This window comes from Trichosurus vulpecula, chromosome 5 (assembly GCF_011100635.1).
Source record: "Trichosurus vulpecula isolate mTriVul1 chromosome 5, mTriVul1.pri, whole genome shotgun sequence".
NCBI classification, from domain to species: domain Eukaryota; kingdom Metazoa; phylum Chordata; class Mammalia; order Diprotodontia; family Phalangeridae; genus Trichosurus; species Trichosurus vulpecula.
Window position 1 is genome coordinate 43,805,832 of NC_050577.1, and position 17,839 is coordinate 43,823,670.

The following is a 17,839-nucleotide window of genomic DNA, read 5'->3' on the forward strand; positions in this document are numbered from 1 at the left end:
TCTATCCTATGGTTTTGATATCATAAGAAAGGGAACCATCCCCTAAAATATCTTTGAATAATTTTAGTATATTTAATATATTAACATATTAACAATTTGATAGTTAATATGAGTTCCATGAGAGAAGAGATTACTCCTTTTAAAAAAAATCTGCATCCCCAGTGCCTAACACAGTGCCTAGTCCATAGTGGGTTCTTAATTCATGCTTCTCTGATTGCTTGGTCTTCTCCCCTTATTGATGTAGGTTGTATGGACACTGGATACTGTAGCAGGAGGAGCTACCCTCTTCTCGTCCCCAATGACGTCATCCAGCTGCCTGTTCAGCTACATAACTATACGTGGAAGTTGCTAGTTCCAAAGGACAAAATCAGCCTCCAGTTGACTCCTGCCCAGAAGCTTCAGCAGCACACTCATGAGAAGAACTGTGAAACCACATTCAGTTATATACTAGCCAGTGCTGTTCATGGCCAGAACCTCCATTTTGGCTCCTTTTGCCCTGGGGGGTCAATTGAGAAAATTCGGGTGAAAACAAACATGTCTGTGGTCCTCAGAACATTTTTACCAGGGTTCTCTAAAGAATCTTCCAGACAGGGGATGACAGTGACATTTACACACTCTCTCAAAGGTGAGGTGCTTTTCTGGGCTCCCCTTAGATGCAACAACCATTTACTCTTTCCCTAAAGAAAGAAAAAAGGATGCTGATAATCAAAATGGGGAGATGGGATGGTTCAGTGGGCTAGGCTAAAATTTGAGAAATAGTGGCTTCTAATCCAGGCTTCTTCATTGATTTCCCATGCAAAACTATAGACCTTAAGACATAAGGCATGACTAACGTGAAAAAAAAATGTGTTTAATAGGAATGTGTGTGTAGAGCCCATATCGGATTGCATGCCATCTTGGGGAGGGTGGGGAGAAAATTTAAAACTTATGTAAGTGAATGTTGAAAACTGAAAATAAATAAATTAAATTTAAAAAAAGAAACAAAAACATAAGGAAGGACTTCCTGACAATGAGGATCCATTGTTGTTGTGGATAACATCACCCAAGACAACTATGGAAAATCTTTCCATGCTAATTTTGCTCAAGGTCTCTTCCCACCCTCTGAGTGCTGAATTCTTTCAGCACCTGGAATTTTCCTGATGAGTAAAATAAGTGAGTTATTTTCCTAATTAAAATTTGAAAGATGGCCATGCTGTAGTGATCTAGAGCTGGCTGTGGAGCCAGGAAGGAAGTCCTGGGTTCAAGTACCATCTCTAACACATAACAGCTATGTGACCCAGGGTCAGTTGCTTTATTTTTGTGCCCCAAGCCAGTAAGACTATAAGTTGCAGAGTAGGTACTGACCTGTATTGGTAGAGGGAGTTTCTTCATCAAGGTACAATGAAATCATAGTTACTGGGAGAGAGAGAGAGAGAGAGAGAGACAGAGAGAGAGAGAGAGAGAGAGAGAGAGAGAGAGACAGAGAGACAGACAGAGAGAGAGACAGACAGACAGAGAGAGATGAAAAAAAATCTTTACTTCTGAAGAAGGCTGTAGTGATCATGAATGAGTGGTCTGTCAATAAAGCAGGGAAGGGCTTTGTGCTTAGGAGATCTGTTGTGTGCTAGACACCATGCTAGACACTGGAGATACAAGTACAAAAAATGAAACAATCTCTGAGATATTCTAATGGGAGAGACAGCAAGTTCAAGTATAAGTACATATAACATAAACATAGTGAATAGATACAAATATATGCAAAATATAGTTAGAGAGGGAGGGCACTAGCAATTGGTGGGATTGGGAAAGGCTTCACTGGAGTGGCAAAGGGATACATTCCAAGCATAATGGCATGGAGATGAAGTGTTGTCTCTGAGAAATAAAAAGGCCAGTTTGGCTGGATCAAAGGACATGGGAAGGGAAATGATGTCCAGTGATCCTGCAAAGCTAGATTGGCTCTAGGCCTCACAAACAACTGTCCTTTCAAAAAATCCAAGAGTAATTTTGGACCCAGGTTCTGCTTAGATTTTTCCATACCTTCAGCACTGCTTGTCACCAGTGTACGTCTAAAGGAAAAAAATAAACCACCCAGCTAGATCTCCTCTCTTTTCTACAGATGAAGGCGTTTTCACTGTGACACCAGACTCCAAAGCCAAAGTTTACCTGCGGACCCCCAACTGGGATCGAGGCCTGCCCCCTTTAACCTCGGTGTCCTGGAACATCTCAGTCCCCGACAATCAGGTGGCCCACCTGACATTCTCCAAGGAGAGAATGGGCGTGTCCTGTGAGACAGGCAGGGCCTTCATGATCATCCAGGAGCAAAAGGCAAAGGCCGAAGAGATTGTCAGCCGAGATGATGAGCCTCTACCCAAGCCTAGAGAGTTACATCACAACTTCTGGGTCAACATTTCCAACTGCAGTCCAATGAATGGCAGACAGCTAGATCTTCAATTTTGTGTGTCTCTCACCCCAAAGAAGATGGGTAAGTCAGCCATTGTTTTCTTTAGATTGTGGGTGTAGTGCCAGGAAGAGGGGGACAGTGACCTACAGTGGGGCTGAAAGCATTTGGTGAAGCATACCCATTTATAAATAGCCCCCTAATACAAGGATTATGTCAATGAAACATAGAGCTCCAATGACCTCCTTGACTGACTTCTCATTAAGAGGGAGAAGACAGGCAGCTGGATGGCTCAATGGATAGAGCACTGGACCAAGAATCAGGACCACTTAAATCCAGATTCTCCCTCAGATACTTATTAGCTATGTGGGCAATCACTTAACCTCTCAGTCTCAGTTTCTTCATCTATAAATTGGGGGTGATAATAGCACCTATCTCCTAGAGTTGCTGTGAGGGTCAACTGAAATAATACATGTAAAGCACTTTGTGGACCTTAAAATGCTTCCCTAGATAAATGTGAACATTTATCATTGATTGTTGATAAACCCTTAAATATGAAATGTGCCATTGCTGTTACCTAATGGAAACAGTGCCTCTTTTTATCTGAAAAAATAGCAATAACTACTGACATTTATAGAGTGCTTCAGAGTTGACAAAGCACTTTATGTACATTTTAAGCTTCATAACAATGCTGTGAGGCAAGTACTACAAGATTCATTGGGGAAAAGGAGGGATGGGGAGCCAGTACTTTGAAATGAAATCTGGAGTTTTAGTGGACCGCAAGCTCAGTACAAGGCAGCAGGGTGGTATGTTAGCTACAAAAAAGTCTCCTGTGTTTTGGAGCTTCCTGGAGAGAAGCATGGCTTCCAGGAATCAGGGGACGATCGTCCTTCAGTACTCTGCCAAGTCTGACCACTGCCAGTTAAAGAAGGACATTGAGAAGCTGCAGAGTGTCCAGAGGAGGACAACTGGGCTTTCAGGCAATGTCACATGAAGACTGATTGGTTAGGGAGGGGGGCAGAATTAGCCTGGAGAGGAGAAGACTCAAGAGAACAGGCCATAGCTGTTACCAAGTATTTGAAGAGATGTCATGCAGAGGAGTGGGTTTTATTGGTTCTGTTGGGCTGCAGAGCAGAACCAGGGGCAGTGGGTCATGTAAGAGGCCAAATTTGATTTGCTGTCAGGAAAAGCTTCCTAATTATCAGTTATTCTCAGAGTGGGAGGCAGGGTTCCCTGCTTCTTGTAGGTCTTCAAGTAGAGGCCAGTTGGGTGATTGGCCTCTCAGATCTCTTCTAGCTTTAAAATTGCGGTGTTATATCCATTTTCTCAATGAGGAAAATGAGTCTTGGAGAGGTTAAATGACTTTGCAATGGTCATACATTTGAACCCAGGTCTTCCTGATGCTAAGTCCAGAAATTGAACCCTTTATAGCACAGTATCAGGAGGCTGCTTTCCAAAGTGAGCATACTAAGAAAGGTCTTCAAATCATGATGTTGTTACAGAAGTAACGGTATTCTACTTTGGTTTAAACCCTTTTGATTCATACTTTGCTAATTTAACATTCTTGGTACCTTTGTTCTACTCAAGAGTGAGGAAGCAAGAAAGATAAATAAATGTGTGAATGAGACTACAGGGACACTCCTTAGTCTATTTAACAAACTAGGCTTTCTAAATCTATTTAGGAGAGACATCTGTTGTACTAATATTATTAATTTTTTTAAAAAAGAGTCAAGAGACCTGGGTTCAAATTCTACCTGTGACACTTGCTGTGTGAACACAGACGAGTCACTGACATCCCTGAACCTATTCCCTCCCTTGCCAACGTTATTGGGTTATTATGAAGATCAAATGAAATTATACATAAATATGTATATGAACATATTGTGTAAATATATGTATACATATACATGGAATTGCTTTACAAGCTACCAAACACTAAACAAATAGAAATTGCTTTGGGTGGGGGGAATTGTGTGAAACTGAAATTCTTAATCATTTTTTAAAGATTTTTAAGTGTATAATAAATTTGAAAAGGTACACAGTAACAAAACTGTCCTGTTGGTCTATGTTTCCTCTGAACTTCCTTCTGCTCTCCTCTGTTGTTTTTTTTTTAATCAAACATTAATTACTATTAAATAGTAAGTGTTAGGACCCTAATTGAGCACTTACAGATCCTTAACTGTTCATTAAAGTAGGTCCTCAAACAGCTTGCATTCCAATGTTTCTCTTAGTTAGAGGTTTCCAAAATAGGTTATAATTCAGATTTTCCAGGCTTGGACTGGAATTCCTCTCAACCAGTCAAAATCAGTGAAGTTTTTTACTGGTGTTTCTTTTCTTCGAAGCCCGTAAAATCTCAGGGGAAGATCACCCATCTCGTATTCATAATTGCTTATTGGTATGGCACAGGCTTTTTGGGAAATGGGTGAAGTTTGAATATTCACTCCATTCTAAACCGCAGATGTCTACCTTCCTAGGCCCCAACCTGCGCCACCTTGGAAAATGGTCACGCTCTGAGTGTGTGTGTGGTCAATAAATCATGGCTTCATAGCATGAGTTCCATGTGTTTACTTTTACTGATGTGCATCCAGCAGAGACGCCTTCACATTGCCATTCAGAGCTCCAGCTCTCCTGTGGCTTGTAGAAGGCACGACTAGATCATTAAACTTTACAACAGGCATCTCCACATCCTTCCCCTCCTTGCCCCCGCAACCCCCTCCAGGGCTCTATCACCACTCCTGCTGATGGGCCTCACTGGCTCAGGAGTGTGGCTCCCTATGCTATTAAGGATGAGGCCAGCTCTCCTGGCAGTGACTGGTCATGCTGGGAGGGGAGTAAGGAAATGAGTAGAAGCTGTTACTTCACTTCTCCTGACCAAAGTTGGAAGGGGTAGCTTGAGTGAGCTTGGTGCCCTAAGAAATATCTTCTATTTTCTCTTTGGGCAATATCTCAAAGAGCTCTCTACCTGTAGGCTTGCCAAAGAGAAACTTTGGTTTCAGCAAATATTTTATAAAATGGAAATTCATAGCAATGGATTTGCTTGATGTAGTCTCTGAAATTTTTAAACTTTATTAATGTTTTTTTAGACTAAGAGGAGTTAACCTTTTTTTGTATAACGAACTCCTTTAGCAGTCTGGTAAGGCCTATGGATACTTTCTCAGAATAAGTATCTTTAAATGCATAAAATAAAATACAGAAGATTACAAAGGAAATCAGTTTATTGAAATATAGTTATCAAAATATGTTTTCAAAAAGTTCAGGGTTAGGAATGCCTGGACTAAAGGAATGTGTTTTTAGAATAAACCATATAGATATTTGAGAGACTCCTCTCACATTATCAACACAGATGCATATACAGGGTATGCCAGATATGCCCAGGCATATTCTCATGTCTCAAAAAAATTGGTATTTTGTCTGATTTTAAGTATGTATTTTTTGAGTTAAAGTTTAGTTATTTTTTTGAAAGTATGCTTAAGTTTTAAGGTTAGTTATTAAGTTTTGCCTTAGTTTCCTCATCTGTAAAATGAGCTGGAGAAGGAAATAGCAAACCACTCCAATATCTTTGCCAAGAAAACCCCAAATGGAGTCACAAAGAGTAGGACACAACTGAAAAACAACAAGAACAAAAAAAATTAAGTTTGAACAAAAATATCCTTTATGATTCAGTATTCAATAAATATTTGCCTTAAGACAACAACTACTACTACAGCAAATTTCCTGGATATACATCCTAATGAAAGGTGTTGCAACACTCGTGGCCACTAGTTTTCTCTTTTATTGTTGCTGCTGCTAAAAATGTATGTTTAGCTTTCTGCCCCCCTCAAATGTACACATACGCGCACACACACACACACACACAGCATCTTTGTCAGATTGTTGAGGTTCTCTAGCCATACATCACAGAGATACCTTGCTTTGATGTTAGCCCCATCTGTTGATGTGAAGATTTCTCAAAATAGAGAAGCCCTGGGTTAAATTCATTCTACTTAACCTAGAGTACACAGGTTTTCCTCAAAGTCAGCCACAGCCACCCTCCTGAAAGAGACAGACCAACTCCAGACAATGCCCCAGGCTCTGTTAGTCAAGTCACTCTTGGCAATGGATGTGAGTCAGAATCTTTTCTTTTATGATGTTCTTCTGGCCCTCGCACCATCATGAAAGGCAATTATGTAATGGGAGTAAAAGCCAGTAGTTCAAGCTTGTTCTGTCCAAGTCAAGTTCTCTGATAAAACAGAGAAAATCCATAGGTCTAAGTTAATAGCATTTCCTAGGATAGACTCAGAGATCTGGAACTGAAAGGGCCTGAGGGGTAATCTGATCCAGCCCCCTCATTTGTCCACGGTATTGGTTTTCTCTTCATCTACCAGTTAAGCAATTCTCTCAAAAAAAAGGAGTGGAGATTAGTCCGGCCTGGCCTGTCCTTGAGGAAGCCGCGCAGCATTTTGTAATCAGTTACCGTAACCCTTCCTGGATGGTGACCAACCATCTCTTGAATCATTCTAAAGTGTTTCCAGGGATCAAAATCCAACTCATTGGCCTATAGTTTGGGGGTTGTCCAGACTGTTCTCTTTGAAATTAGCACAATGTTCGTCCTTCTCCAGTCTTCTGAAACCTCTTCCATTTTCCATGATCATTCAAATATCATTGACGGTGGCTAAGTAATCACACCTGCCAGTTCTTTCTGGACCGAAGGATGTGGCACATGTCAGCCAGATAACAATAATTTATCAGGGACCACTAGGTACTCTCTCACTACCTCCTTACTTATTTTGCTTATTACCTCCCTGTTAATCCTTTTTGGGCTACGATTTCCAGTGCAAATTCTTCTTTGCAGAGAAAACAAACAATATAAGAATCAGCAGCTTTGCTTTCTCTGTTGTCAGCTGTCCTGGTCCCATCCACCCGAAGCAAAGGTCCCATCCCTTCTTTGATCCTCCTGCTTCTTCTCCCAACATAGATCTTTAAAGATCATTTCTGTTACCCTCATTAGCTCCTTTGCTAGTCTCGGGTCATTCTGAGTTTTTGCATTCTGGACAGTGTTTTAGCCGTAGCACACCATGCGCTTCTATTAATCCTTTATTACCTGGCCTTGCTTCTATCTTCTCAACGTTGTTGTTTTAATCTGAGTTGGTTGGTGAGTGACCCATACATTCACATTGGTCTCTACGTTAGGGTATGCTAAGAATCACAGTTTTTTAGACCCTCTACAAGCATTAACCATAGTTCTTCTAAATGTAAAATCTTTGTCCAAAGAAGGTATACTAGAATGTAAGCATCTTGAGGGCAGGGACTTTTACCTTTATCTTGGTATTCCCAGTGCCTAGCCCATAATAGGTGCTTAATAAATTCTTGTTTGATTCATACTATTAGAAGATTTGGACCAGATAAATATTATCATTTCCACAGTTAATGCACAAGACTTTTGTAACATAGCAGACTGAGGTTTGGCCATGGAGTCAGGAAGACTGGGTTTAAGACCTGTACCTGACATATACTGGCTGTATGACCTTGGCCAAATCACTTAAACTCTCAGTGTTCTAAGTGACTTTTAAGATTATAAGTTGCAGAGGAGATGCCAACCTACATTAGTAAAGAGAGTTTCATCATCTGGGAATTTCTTATATCAATTCAATCATGGGTACAATCCTTATCCCTATGATAAATGCACAAGAAATACATGTATATATGATATAGACATAGATAACTGAGGATCTATTTAGCTACCATGTGGAAAGTATTATGGCAAATACTGGGGAAACAGACAAAAACTGAAATAGTCCCTGCCCTTAAAGGCTTACATTCTACTGACAGAAATTACACATGCACAGATAGATTAATAAATACATACAAAGTGATGGGCCCTACCTGTCTTCCTCTCCAACAACCGGACAGACAAGGAAAGGCATCTTGCAGGAAGAGGTATTTGAGCTGGACTTTGAGGAACACTAAACATTCTTAGAGGTAAAGGTGAGGAGGAAGAGCATTCCAGCCACTTGGGGACAGCTTTGCAAAGGCCCAGACACAGGAGGTGGAATGTCATGCATGGAGAATGATCAAGTTGGCCATTTTGGCTTAAAGGTATGGTACATGAAGGGACTGATTAGCCTGGATTGTGAAAATAATACTTTATGTGTCAAACTTAAGAGTTTGTAATTTATCTTAAAGAGAACGTGGAGCAGCTGAAGCTTCTTGAGGAGAGGAGTGAAATGATCAGACCTGTGTCTTGGGAATATCAATGTAGCAGCTGTGTGCAGGATGGATTAGTGAAGGGAGAGATTAAAGGCAGAGAAACCTATTAGGAAGCTCTTGTAATGGCCCAGGTGAGAAGTGGGATCTTGAACAAGGATGGTGGCTATGTGTGTGGATATCGAGGAACACTAAATACACATGAGATAATTGTTCCTTTGGAGAATGAAGTTTCATCCCAAGAAACTTCTTCATTTAGAACAAAAATTTTCCAAACAAAATTCTCCCTTAGTACTTTGTCTTTCTACTTCCTGATGCATTCATCTGCTGTTCAATTAACACCTTGACACAAGCCCATTTCTATGTGGAGATGAATGTGTTTGCCAAGTACTTATGAGCCAGCAGAGACAGATAATTGCCAGTGTGTTCTTACTGGCCTAGGAGTTGTGACCATTTGATTAAGGACCAGAATCCTAGGGGATTTTAGCATTTTTCTTTGCCAGAAATCATCTTTCACAAAAAGCAGACCAGCCACAAGGAAATTCAACGTCAAGACCAATATGAACCGAGAAATCAAAGGTTTGAAAATCACATTGTCTGAAGTCCATTCTAGTCCAGTTGGCGCTTGTTTAAAAAAAAAGCAACCCTGCAATCCCAGAGTGGTAAGATAAGGGTGGCAGATATATAACATTTCGATATGCTAGAGACCTCATCAACACTATCTACAGCAAGATTCTGCCAATGCACTCAGATGGTTTTTAGCAACAGGCACATCTAGGTTTTGAGACTTTTCCTCCCTGGACGAAGGAAGGAGAAAGTGCTTGAAGTATATTCTCAAGGTCAAGCTGAAGGAATGGAACATTTTTACTAACCCTTGAAGTTGTCTACATGTGCCTCATTTGGAGAGGGGATCTCATTACAATTCAATCGAAGACAATAAAGCATAATTAACAAACGTTTTTGAAAGGCTGACTATTTATGAAATGTCAAACACTGTGCTTGGCACTGGGGATACAGACACAGAAATATGACAGTCTTTCTTTTCAAGGTGATTGCAATTTACTGAAGGTGGAGGTAGGAAAACATCAAGTACAATGGAAAGAGCTCAGCATTTGGCATCAGCAGACCTGGGTTTGACTCCCTGGTTCTGCCCCTTTATTAGCTGTCCGACCCTGGGCAAGTCACTTTACTAGAGGCCTCTGTTTCTCAATCTATAACATGAAAAGATTGGACAAGATGATCTCCCAGGCTCCTTACGACTCACCATCTGTGATCCTCTAAGTTCAGTAACTATTGATTGCCTCCTAGGTGCTTAGAGTCTGCCAGCTATACAGGAATGCATAAGGCACAGTCCCTGCCCTCATGAAGCTTATGGGAAGAGATCTAGGGAAGAGAATAAAACAAGTGTACAAAAACCTATAATAGAAGGCAGGATGTGCTTAATGCCAGAGTGGCACATGGAAGGATTTGGAGAATGTATTAATTGGGGGGTATCAAAAGATACTCCTTGATGGAGGCAGTATTTAAGATGGGACTTGAAGAACAAATAGGATTTCAATCATAAGAGATTATGGGAGAAGGGAGCATTCCACGAAAGAACAAACTCATGTAAGTAGAAAAGTGAATGAAGGTTATATTCAGAGAATGACTGAACATGTCCATTCTGGCTGGGGCATAGGACATCTGTAGGAGAATAGTGAAAGTTGCCTTGAGAAGGTCATTGAAGAGAGTTATCACTGTTATTATTTAGCTTTAGATAACTCTTTAACATTTGCAAAGGTCTTTGCCTATGCCACCCATCTGATCCTCGCAAGTAAAGATGCAGGCTAAGAAGCCAAGCTCATCAGGCACTGAGAAGCTGCTGAAGGTTCTAAAGGCACAGGTGGGACATGATTGAAGGTGGTCATTAGGATGATTAATCTGGCAGGGGGCATACAGAGTGAATTTAAAGGGGTGAGGCTAAATGTGGGAACACCAGTTAGACTGTTGCGCAAGAGGTAATAAGAGTCTGCATTAGTTAGAGTAGAAATGGAAAGGGAAGAATGTCAGCACTTGAATTTTTGCAATTATAACAGAAAATAGGGTTCAACAAGTAGCACAAAGTTATAACATCAACGAAAAAAACCATCAAATACGTAAGAGAGCTTGTCCAGGCTTGGACTGACTTCATGAGCCATCATGGGTTCCATAGATCAAGCAGTCAAGAATATGCCAAAGAAAATCATAGAATCTTAGAAGTGGAAAGAATCTTGGGGCTCATCAAGGAAAGGACTGTCTTGTTTTCTTGTACTTGTACGCTTAGTGCTTAGCACAGTGTCTGGCATGGAGTAAACACTTAATAAATTTTTTTGTTCATTTCAACCCCCTCATTCTATAGAAGAGAAAATTAAAGTTCAAAAAGTTTAAATGATTTAGGTCAAAGGATTTTTAGAGTTAGGAGAGACTTTAGGGAGCATTCATCTACTTCCAGTCCATAGGTTCTGCACCAGAGGTCCATGAACTTGCTTTTTAAAATATTTGAATAACCGCATTTTAATATAATTGGCTTCCTTCGTATTCCTATGTGTTTTATTTTATGCATTTAAAAACATTATCCTGACAAACAATCCATAGACTTCACCAGACTTCCAAAGGGATCCATGGCATAAAAAAAGGTTAAGGAACCTTGATCTAGTCCAACATCTTCATTTTATAGATGAGGCCAGGAAGGAAGGAAACTTTGCTATGATTTCACAGATGGTATGACAAATCACAATGAATAAGACCCCCTTTATACCATCAGATTAGCTCCTGAGTTTTCCATCCTTTGTTATGGTTTTTCTTTCTCTCATTTCTATTTTTTTATCTAATATTCACTTTTTTCTCCAGCGTTTTAACAGTGCCTAGCATATAGTAGATACATGATAAATGCTTGTTGGATTGGTAAATGGAAAAAAAACTCTTAAGTTTTGGTTTAGTGCATGACTCTCCTCTGTGATTTCTTCTCATTTCTCTTTATTCAGTTACACAAAGTGGGCATCACTCTCACAACCCCTTCTTCACTTCTGAGCCTCGCTTCTTGCCCTCCTAATGCTTCTCTGCTGCTTTCATGTTCAAGACATTCCACTGGGGGTGGGGATACAGTACCTAGGATGTCCCAGGCATCTATCTCTTTTTGGAGTGGATGTGGTAGGTATCCAAACCCCAATAGTTCATTCAGTCCAACACTGGCCTAATCCATTGAATATGTGTCTCTGTCTCCCTCTTGTCTCTGGTGACAGACATGACGGTGATCATCCTTGCTGCTGTGGGTGGTGGAGCAACACTGCTCTTTGCTCTGGGGCTCCTCATTTGTTATGCCAAGAAGAGGTAAGTTCAATTTCTCGATCGGTTATTTTGCTTAGCTTGAGATCCATTTGGATCACCCAACCCAACAATTTCCCTTAGAATTCTTTTGTCATCCTTCCCTACCAAAAATCAAACTGGAAACTAGAGAGTAGGAGTGGAGGCTGCTACCAAGTGGAGCCTACCGAGGTAAGTGGGGGAAAGGATGTTAGAAGAAGAGTTTTTGCATTTTCCCCTAAAGCCAGCTGGTAGACTGCCTGGGGATTTGGGCTCCCATGCACCAATATCAGTTATTAACAAGTCAGCCCACATTCTTTGCAGTCTTCACAAACTTGTCTCAAGGTGTACATTCTCTTAGACCTTGACTTTGAAGCTCGCCAATCCCCTTAGTACCAACAAATACTCTGACCCCCGATACAGTATATCTCACTACTCACTTTATTGAGCCCTCAAGCCTAAAATTGGTTTAGGTCACTGGCTGTGGACAGAAAAAGGAAGACACAGTTGACTGAGTCAGTCTTAGCCTCCCACTCTCTCAAAATGATGGCTTTTCCTTTTATGAGAGAAAAAATAGCTTCAACCTAAAAAAATGTTCGATGGAGCCAGATCATGTAAATTCAGATTTGTGTGAGCCCAAAACAGGGAGCAAAGTCTGTTTCTTTAGGATGATTTGTCCTTCCAGGAAGCAAAAAGACAGTTTTTTGAAAACTGGTGTTGTGACCCTGAGTAAACAACTGAAATGACTAATCTGGGGTGAGAACTGTCCAAAAAATTCCCAACTAAAAATGTAAAAATGGACAACGAGAATCCCAATGGAATTTTTTCCTTTAGTGAAATGTGGGTGGGTGTGAAACAAACCATTTAAGGGAACTGTTTTTTTAATTATTATTTTTGTAATGGTTTTCCTCTGTAGACTTCTGTCCCCTGAAATACACAGAATATTCAGGTCTGATATGGAAAATTATATTAAATTTCCATAGAAGAAGCTAAGATTCATGAGATCAAAGATAAAGAGCTGTAATGGACCTCAGTGTCCATCCAGTCCAACCCTGTCATTTTAATTTTATGGATGAGGAAAACAGAGACCCAGAGAGGCAACCTGAAGTAGTGGATAGAATGCTAGACTTGGAATCCAAATTTGGATTCAGTCAAAAGGTTGCACTTAAGGATCTAGAAGGCCGCATGTGGCCTCAAGGCTGTTGCTTCCCCACCCCTGCACTTGTCTCTTTTGCTCTTCCTGGTTCTAAATCTTTGGTCCTGTGCTAAGTGAAGTGGTTTGCCCAGAGTTACACAGGTCACAAGCATCAGTCAGGATTTGAATCCAGGTCCTCTGATCCCAAGACCACTATTTTTGCCACTGTGCCATGCTATTTAACCTGGCATAGCTCCATGTCTGGCCTGGTGGTATGCTTTGATTAGAATTCACAAATAGTCATTGAGTACCTGTTACCTGCAAAATGTTAGAAAGGAGGCATGTGAAGATGAATTAGGACTCAGTCCCTACCCATAAGGACATTCTAATCCAATGGGGAGAGGAGGGAGAAAGAGAAAATAAATTCTTATTAATTGGGGGGGGGGGGAACGGTAGTGAGAAGGATGACACAGAGCTGTAGCTAGAATGGACAGCAGAAGCATAGACCCAAAAGAGGTCCAAACCAAGTGTGATGGGGGGAAGAATACAATAAGTTCTCTTTCCATGACCCAAAAGCTTGTAGAGTCAGCAACTAATTATTTATGAATATAGCTCACTCAGTTTTGTTGTCAATGTCCTATCTGTGGCTGGTATGCATTAAAGCCTTTACCTCTGTCTGGGATGGACTTGTTCTAGAACTGAAAGAAGGAGAAAACAACCGCCCACCATGATACTTAGACTGAGACCTTTGGAGGAGTTCATTCTGGTCTAAAGTACAACGTTAATAGCTAAATGGAATGGATTTATTCTGCCTCTGTAAATGCCAAGGAGACAGCCCAGGGTAAATGAAGAGATAACTCCTACAGCCTATGATCCATTGTGCTCATTGAAGATAATTTCAGCCATTTCAGTTACTGATGGGCTTAAAAGTTAATTTCCTTCTCTGGCTAGCTCTCATAATGTCAAGGGTGCAGCTTTCTTCCAGTGTTGGAATTTTTTTTTTGCATACTTCCACATCCAATTAAAGCAGCAGAGGAAAATTCAGCAATAAAAATTGAGTGTTAATGTTGTCATTAAGAAACTCTGACAAGAACTAGAATTTCTCCTCTTTTTTGCTTCTCTTGGGTTGTCAGAGGTTGCCAACAATGGAATGTAAATCTCTAGTCTTGAGACCTCCACTCCCCATCTCCCTCGACCCCCAAAACAAAGCAAAACTTTCCTTCCTGAGCCTTATGTTTTGTCATTTGAAGTCCAGCATCCAAGGCTCTTGACTGATTCAAAGGAAGTTAGCGTTATAAACATGAAAGTACCAAGCCTTCATGAAAAGATTAATGGAAGTCTTTGCCAACTAAACATAATGTTCTCTAGAAGAGTTACATCATCTCACCTCTCTGTTCTGAGGGAGGCAGAAGTATCCTCAGAAATATTAACCATAGGGCATCAAAGAGTCTACCATGTGTAATTTAAGCACACATTTCATGCCCCAATTGATCTGTGATAGTATCAATTTGGAAGTTTCTTCCAATGGTACCCATGCCCACCCATCCTGTGTGATTCTTGTCCATGACTGCCTATAAGTTCACCACAAGGGGTCTTCCCAACACATTAGGGCTCTTCCTTACTTTCTTCAGGTAGCAGGAGGGTACTGCATGGAGCACTCTGCCTTGTGTACCTATTATCCCTTTCCCTCACCATATAAGCAGCCCAACTTTTCTCCATGTCATACAACTTCTTGATGTCCACCTTCAGTTATATGTTACAGCCTGCTCACACCTCTATATGCCTTTTCATTGCCCTTTGGGTAACATGCATTTTTAAATCTTTGGACGCTATTCTATGTTTCATTGCCATATAGAAACATCAGTAGAATAATGGTATTAAAAAGCCAATCCTTGCTTCCATGGGAAGCTTGTGGTCATTAAGAGATTTGAAATTTCCCAAAGGCAGTCTAGCCCACTTTCTTCCTCTTATTCTGGGCCCAACTTGTCCACCTCAAGCATCTACCTGAGACATATGTAATAATGAGCAAACTCTATAGGCTGTCTATCAAAATTCATGTTGTAATTTATAAGATAGGCATTCTTTACCTACTTTGTCTTTCCTGTGTGGACAATCAGGCAAATCCTTTTAAGTACTTACAGCTCTCTGCCAGGAAGTTTTGAAATGCTCCAGGGTTTGATACAGTAAGTCCAATGTTATCTGAAAACAGGAGCCCCAGTAATGACACCTATGGACCAAACCCCTATTTATCTTCATGTTACTTAAGGCCTTCCCCTCCTTTTGTTTCCCCTTTAAAAGCTGGTCTTGATGGCAAAAAGTGGTTCCAATTGAGTGTTTAGTAGTACCAGACATGGGCAGACCGTCACGTGAATGACTACATAAAAGTGATTGTTATTATCTCATTTTGTTTTTTATCCCTTATCTTCTAGTAAGAAAAAGAAGGTTGGCAAAGGCCCTGCGGTGGGCGTATACAATGGCAACGTTAACACCCAGATGCCTGGGAAGCCTGGGAAGTTTCAGAAAGGGCGCAAAGACAACGACTCCCACGTCTACGCAGTCATCGATGACACCATGGTGTATGGACATTTGCTCAGTGGCTCCAATGGGTCCTCCACTGGTCCTGAAGTGGATGTGTATCGACCCTTCCAGGGCCCCATGGGGGATACACCTCCTTCCCCACCTCCCATCTGCTCCAGGAATTCTACAAGAAAACTACACCCAGAGGATCCTCTTCCGTTCTTCCTTCCCGAGTCTGATGGGGAACCTTATACTTTCTCTCATCCCAAATCGGTAGAGGTCAAAAGGAATGGAGACAATGATATACCCTTATTGGAAAAGAAGGAACTAGATGATGTCTTTCAATAACTTGGAATCACCCCCTCCCCCACAAAAGACTCCCTCAAAAAGCACAGGGTAACTCTGCCAAGAGGCTTGTGAGTCATCCTTGTAGGAAAGCAGAAAGAGGAGGTTTTATGGTAGAAAAAGGAGGGTAAATTTCCTGAAAATATCTCCAGATGAACTCATTTTAGTGGCATCAAATTGATAACCACTTTTTTAAAAAATTTGGATACAACCATCAGAGTTCATGGTTTTATTAAAAACTTGCACGGGAAGTAAAGACTAATTCTCTAGCCTGTGCATATCAGGCAGTGGAACCAGGAAGTATGAGACCCCAGGAATGCAGCAGAGTCATTCTGCTCCAGAGGCTCTGAAGAGTGAAGGAACTTTGCCACATCATGCAGAGGGCTGAGTTCTTGGAACTTGCCCACACTGGCCCATTTCGTGAATTTGGGAGTGTGTGTGTGTCTTCTCTGACAGGGACCTCTTGGTGCAGAGGTGGTTTTTTAAAAAAAACTTATTTGCTTGTGAATTTAAAAGTCAGAATGGGTAAAGAATCCTCAGTAGCTTAGCAAGAAAGATGTGCTGATTATGTGGGATGACTGGGTTTGGGGTTCTGTTAACCTGGAGGCAAAAAAGAAAAATGTGGTCATCTCAGTGTTTTTTGAAGTTAAATTATTTTGGGTTCTGTTTGGCCAGTTAAATTAGATATGTCATTTCACTGCAAATAGGATCCGTAACATCATAGACTTAAGAGGTGGAGAGGCCTTTAGAGGTGTCTAGTACAAGCCTCTCACTTTACAGATGAGGAAACTGAGGCTCAAAGAGAAATAACTATACATATACATATATATATATGTGTGTGTGTGTGTGTGTGTGTGTGTGTATCTATATGTTTCAATACATTGATGGCCGGTTGCCTTTCCCTCTTTTACTACCCCATGGGTTCTCTAGCCTCCACTGGCAATTACAGCGAGCCCAACTCCCTAGACCTGTATTTATTAAAGAAAAAAGAAAAAAAGCAATAAAATCCAACTAGTTTTTTTTAATTCACCAGGCCTCTTGGTGACTTTTTATAATCTTCAAATAAGTTATCATATTATAAGTTTTCATTCAGTTCAACAAGTATTTATTAAGTACCTGTTTTGTTTGAAGAAAGAGACAGCATGGCTTAGTAAGAGTCAGGAATGGCTAGGTTCACAGCCCCACCTCACCCACTGGCTCTGCGACCCTAGACAACTCATGGAACCTCTCTGTGCCCCCAGGCTGCTCCTCAAGGCTGTAACTTGCAGAAGAATGGCTGAAAATCACAGGTGTGCACACACACAAAGTACAAGGTATAGTACTAAGCACCAAAGATACAAAGACAAAAAATGGACCTGCCCTCAAGGAACTTATATTCTTACTGTATATCTATCTGTGCGTGCGTGTCTGTGCGTATGTGGATATAAATATGTATGAGCTTTGACATATGTATGTATATATAAATATGCACATATACATGTAAAATACATATATATAACATTTAAAGCCAAAGGTCATTTCTGGTTATACATTATTTTGAAGTGAGCAGGCAGGAGAAAATGTGGCAAAATACAAGCTTGTTGAAGTAGCTTTATTTTTGTCCCCTTTAAAATTATGATTTTTTGAATTGTCATTAGCATTGGGATCAGCATGTGCTCCATGTGAGCAAAGTTGTCTATGCCTACATCACCAGAAGACCAATGTCTGCTGCGCCCTGAAGTTCAGACCTGTATAAGTGTAGCTCACTTTAATAGGGAAGGATCACGAGAATAGTAGCTTATCCCAATGACTGAGCCCTTTTGCACAGAGCTCTCCCCATAATTCTGCCTGACAGAATCCCTTGTTCCCTTCAGTACCCCCTACTCAGGAGGACTTTTCACACACACACACACACACACACACACACACACACACACACACACACACACTCTCTCTCTCTCTCTCTCTCTCTCTCTCCCTCT

At 40.9% G+C, this 17,839-nt stretch overlaps 1 protein-coding gene across 1 annotated transcript in view; it reads left to right on the top strand.

The window, feature by feature from the left end:
* The window catches only part of CDCP1 (CUB domain containing protein 1), a 73,201-nt gene extending 55,862 nt beyond the window's left edge, over nucleotides 1-17,339 (top strand). Inside the window, exons 6-9 of the mRNA XM_036760496.1 lie at nucleotides 245-625; nucleotides 2,096-2,461; nucleotides 11,821-11,908; nucleotides 15,446-17,339. Coding sequence (XP_036616391.1) covers nucleotides 245-625; nucleotides 2,096-2,461; nucleotides 11,821-11,908; nucleotides 15,446-15,881 — 1,271 coding nt within the window. The 3' untranslated portion in view covers nucleotides 15,882-17,339. The remainder of the gene's footprint in view (nucleotides 1-244; nucleotides 626-2,095; nucleotides 2,462-11,820; nucleotides 11,909-15,445) is intronic.
* The last annotated feature ends 500 nt before the right edge of the window (nucleotides 17,340-17,839 follow it).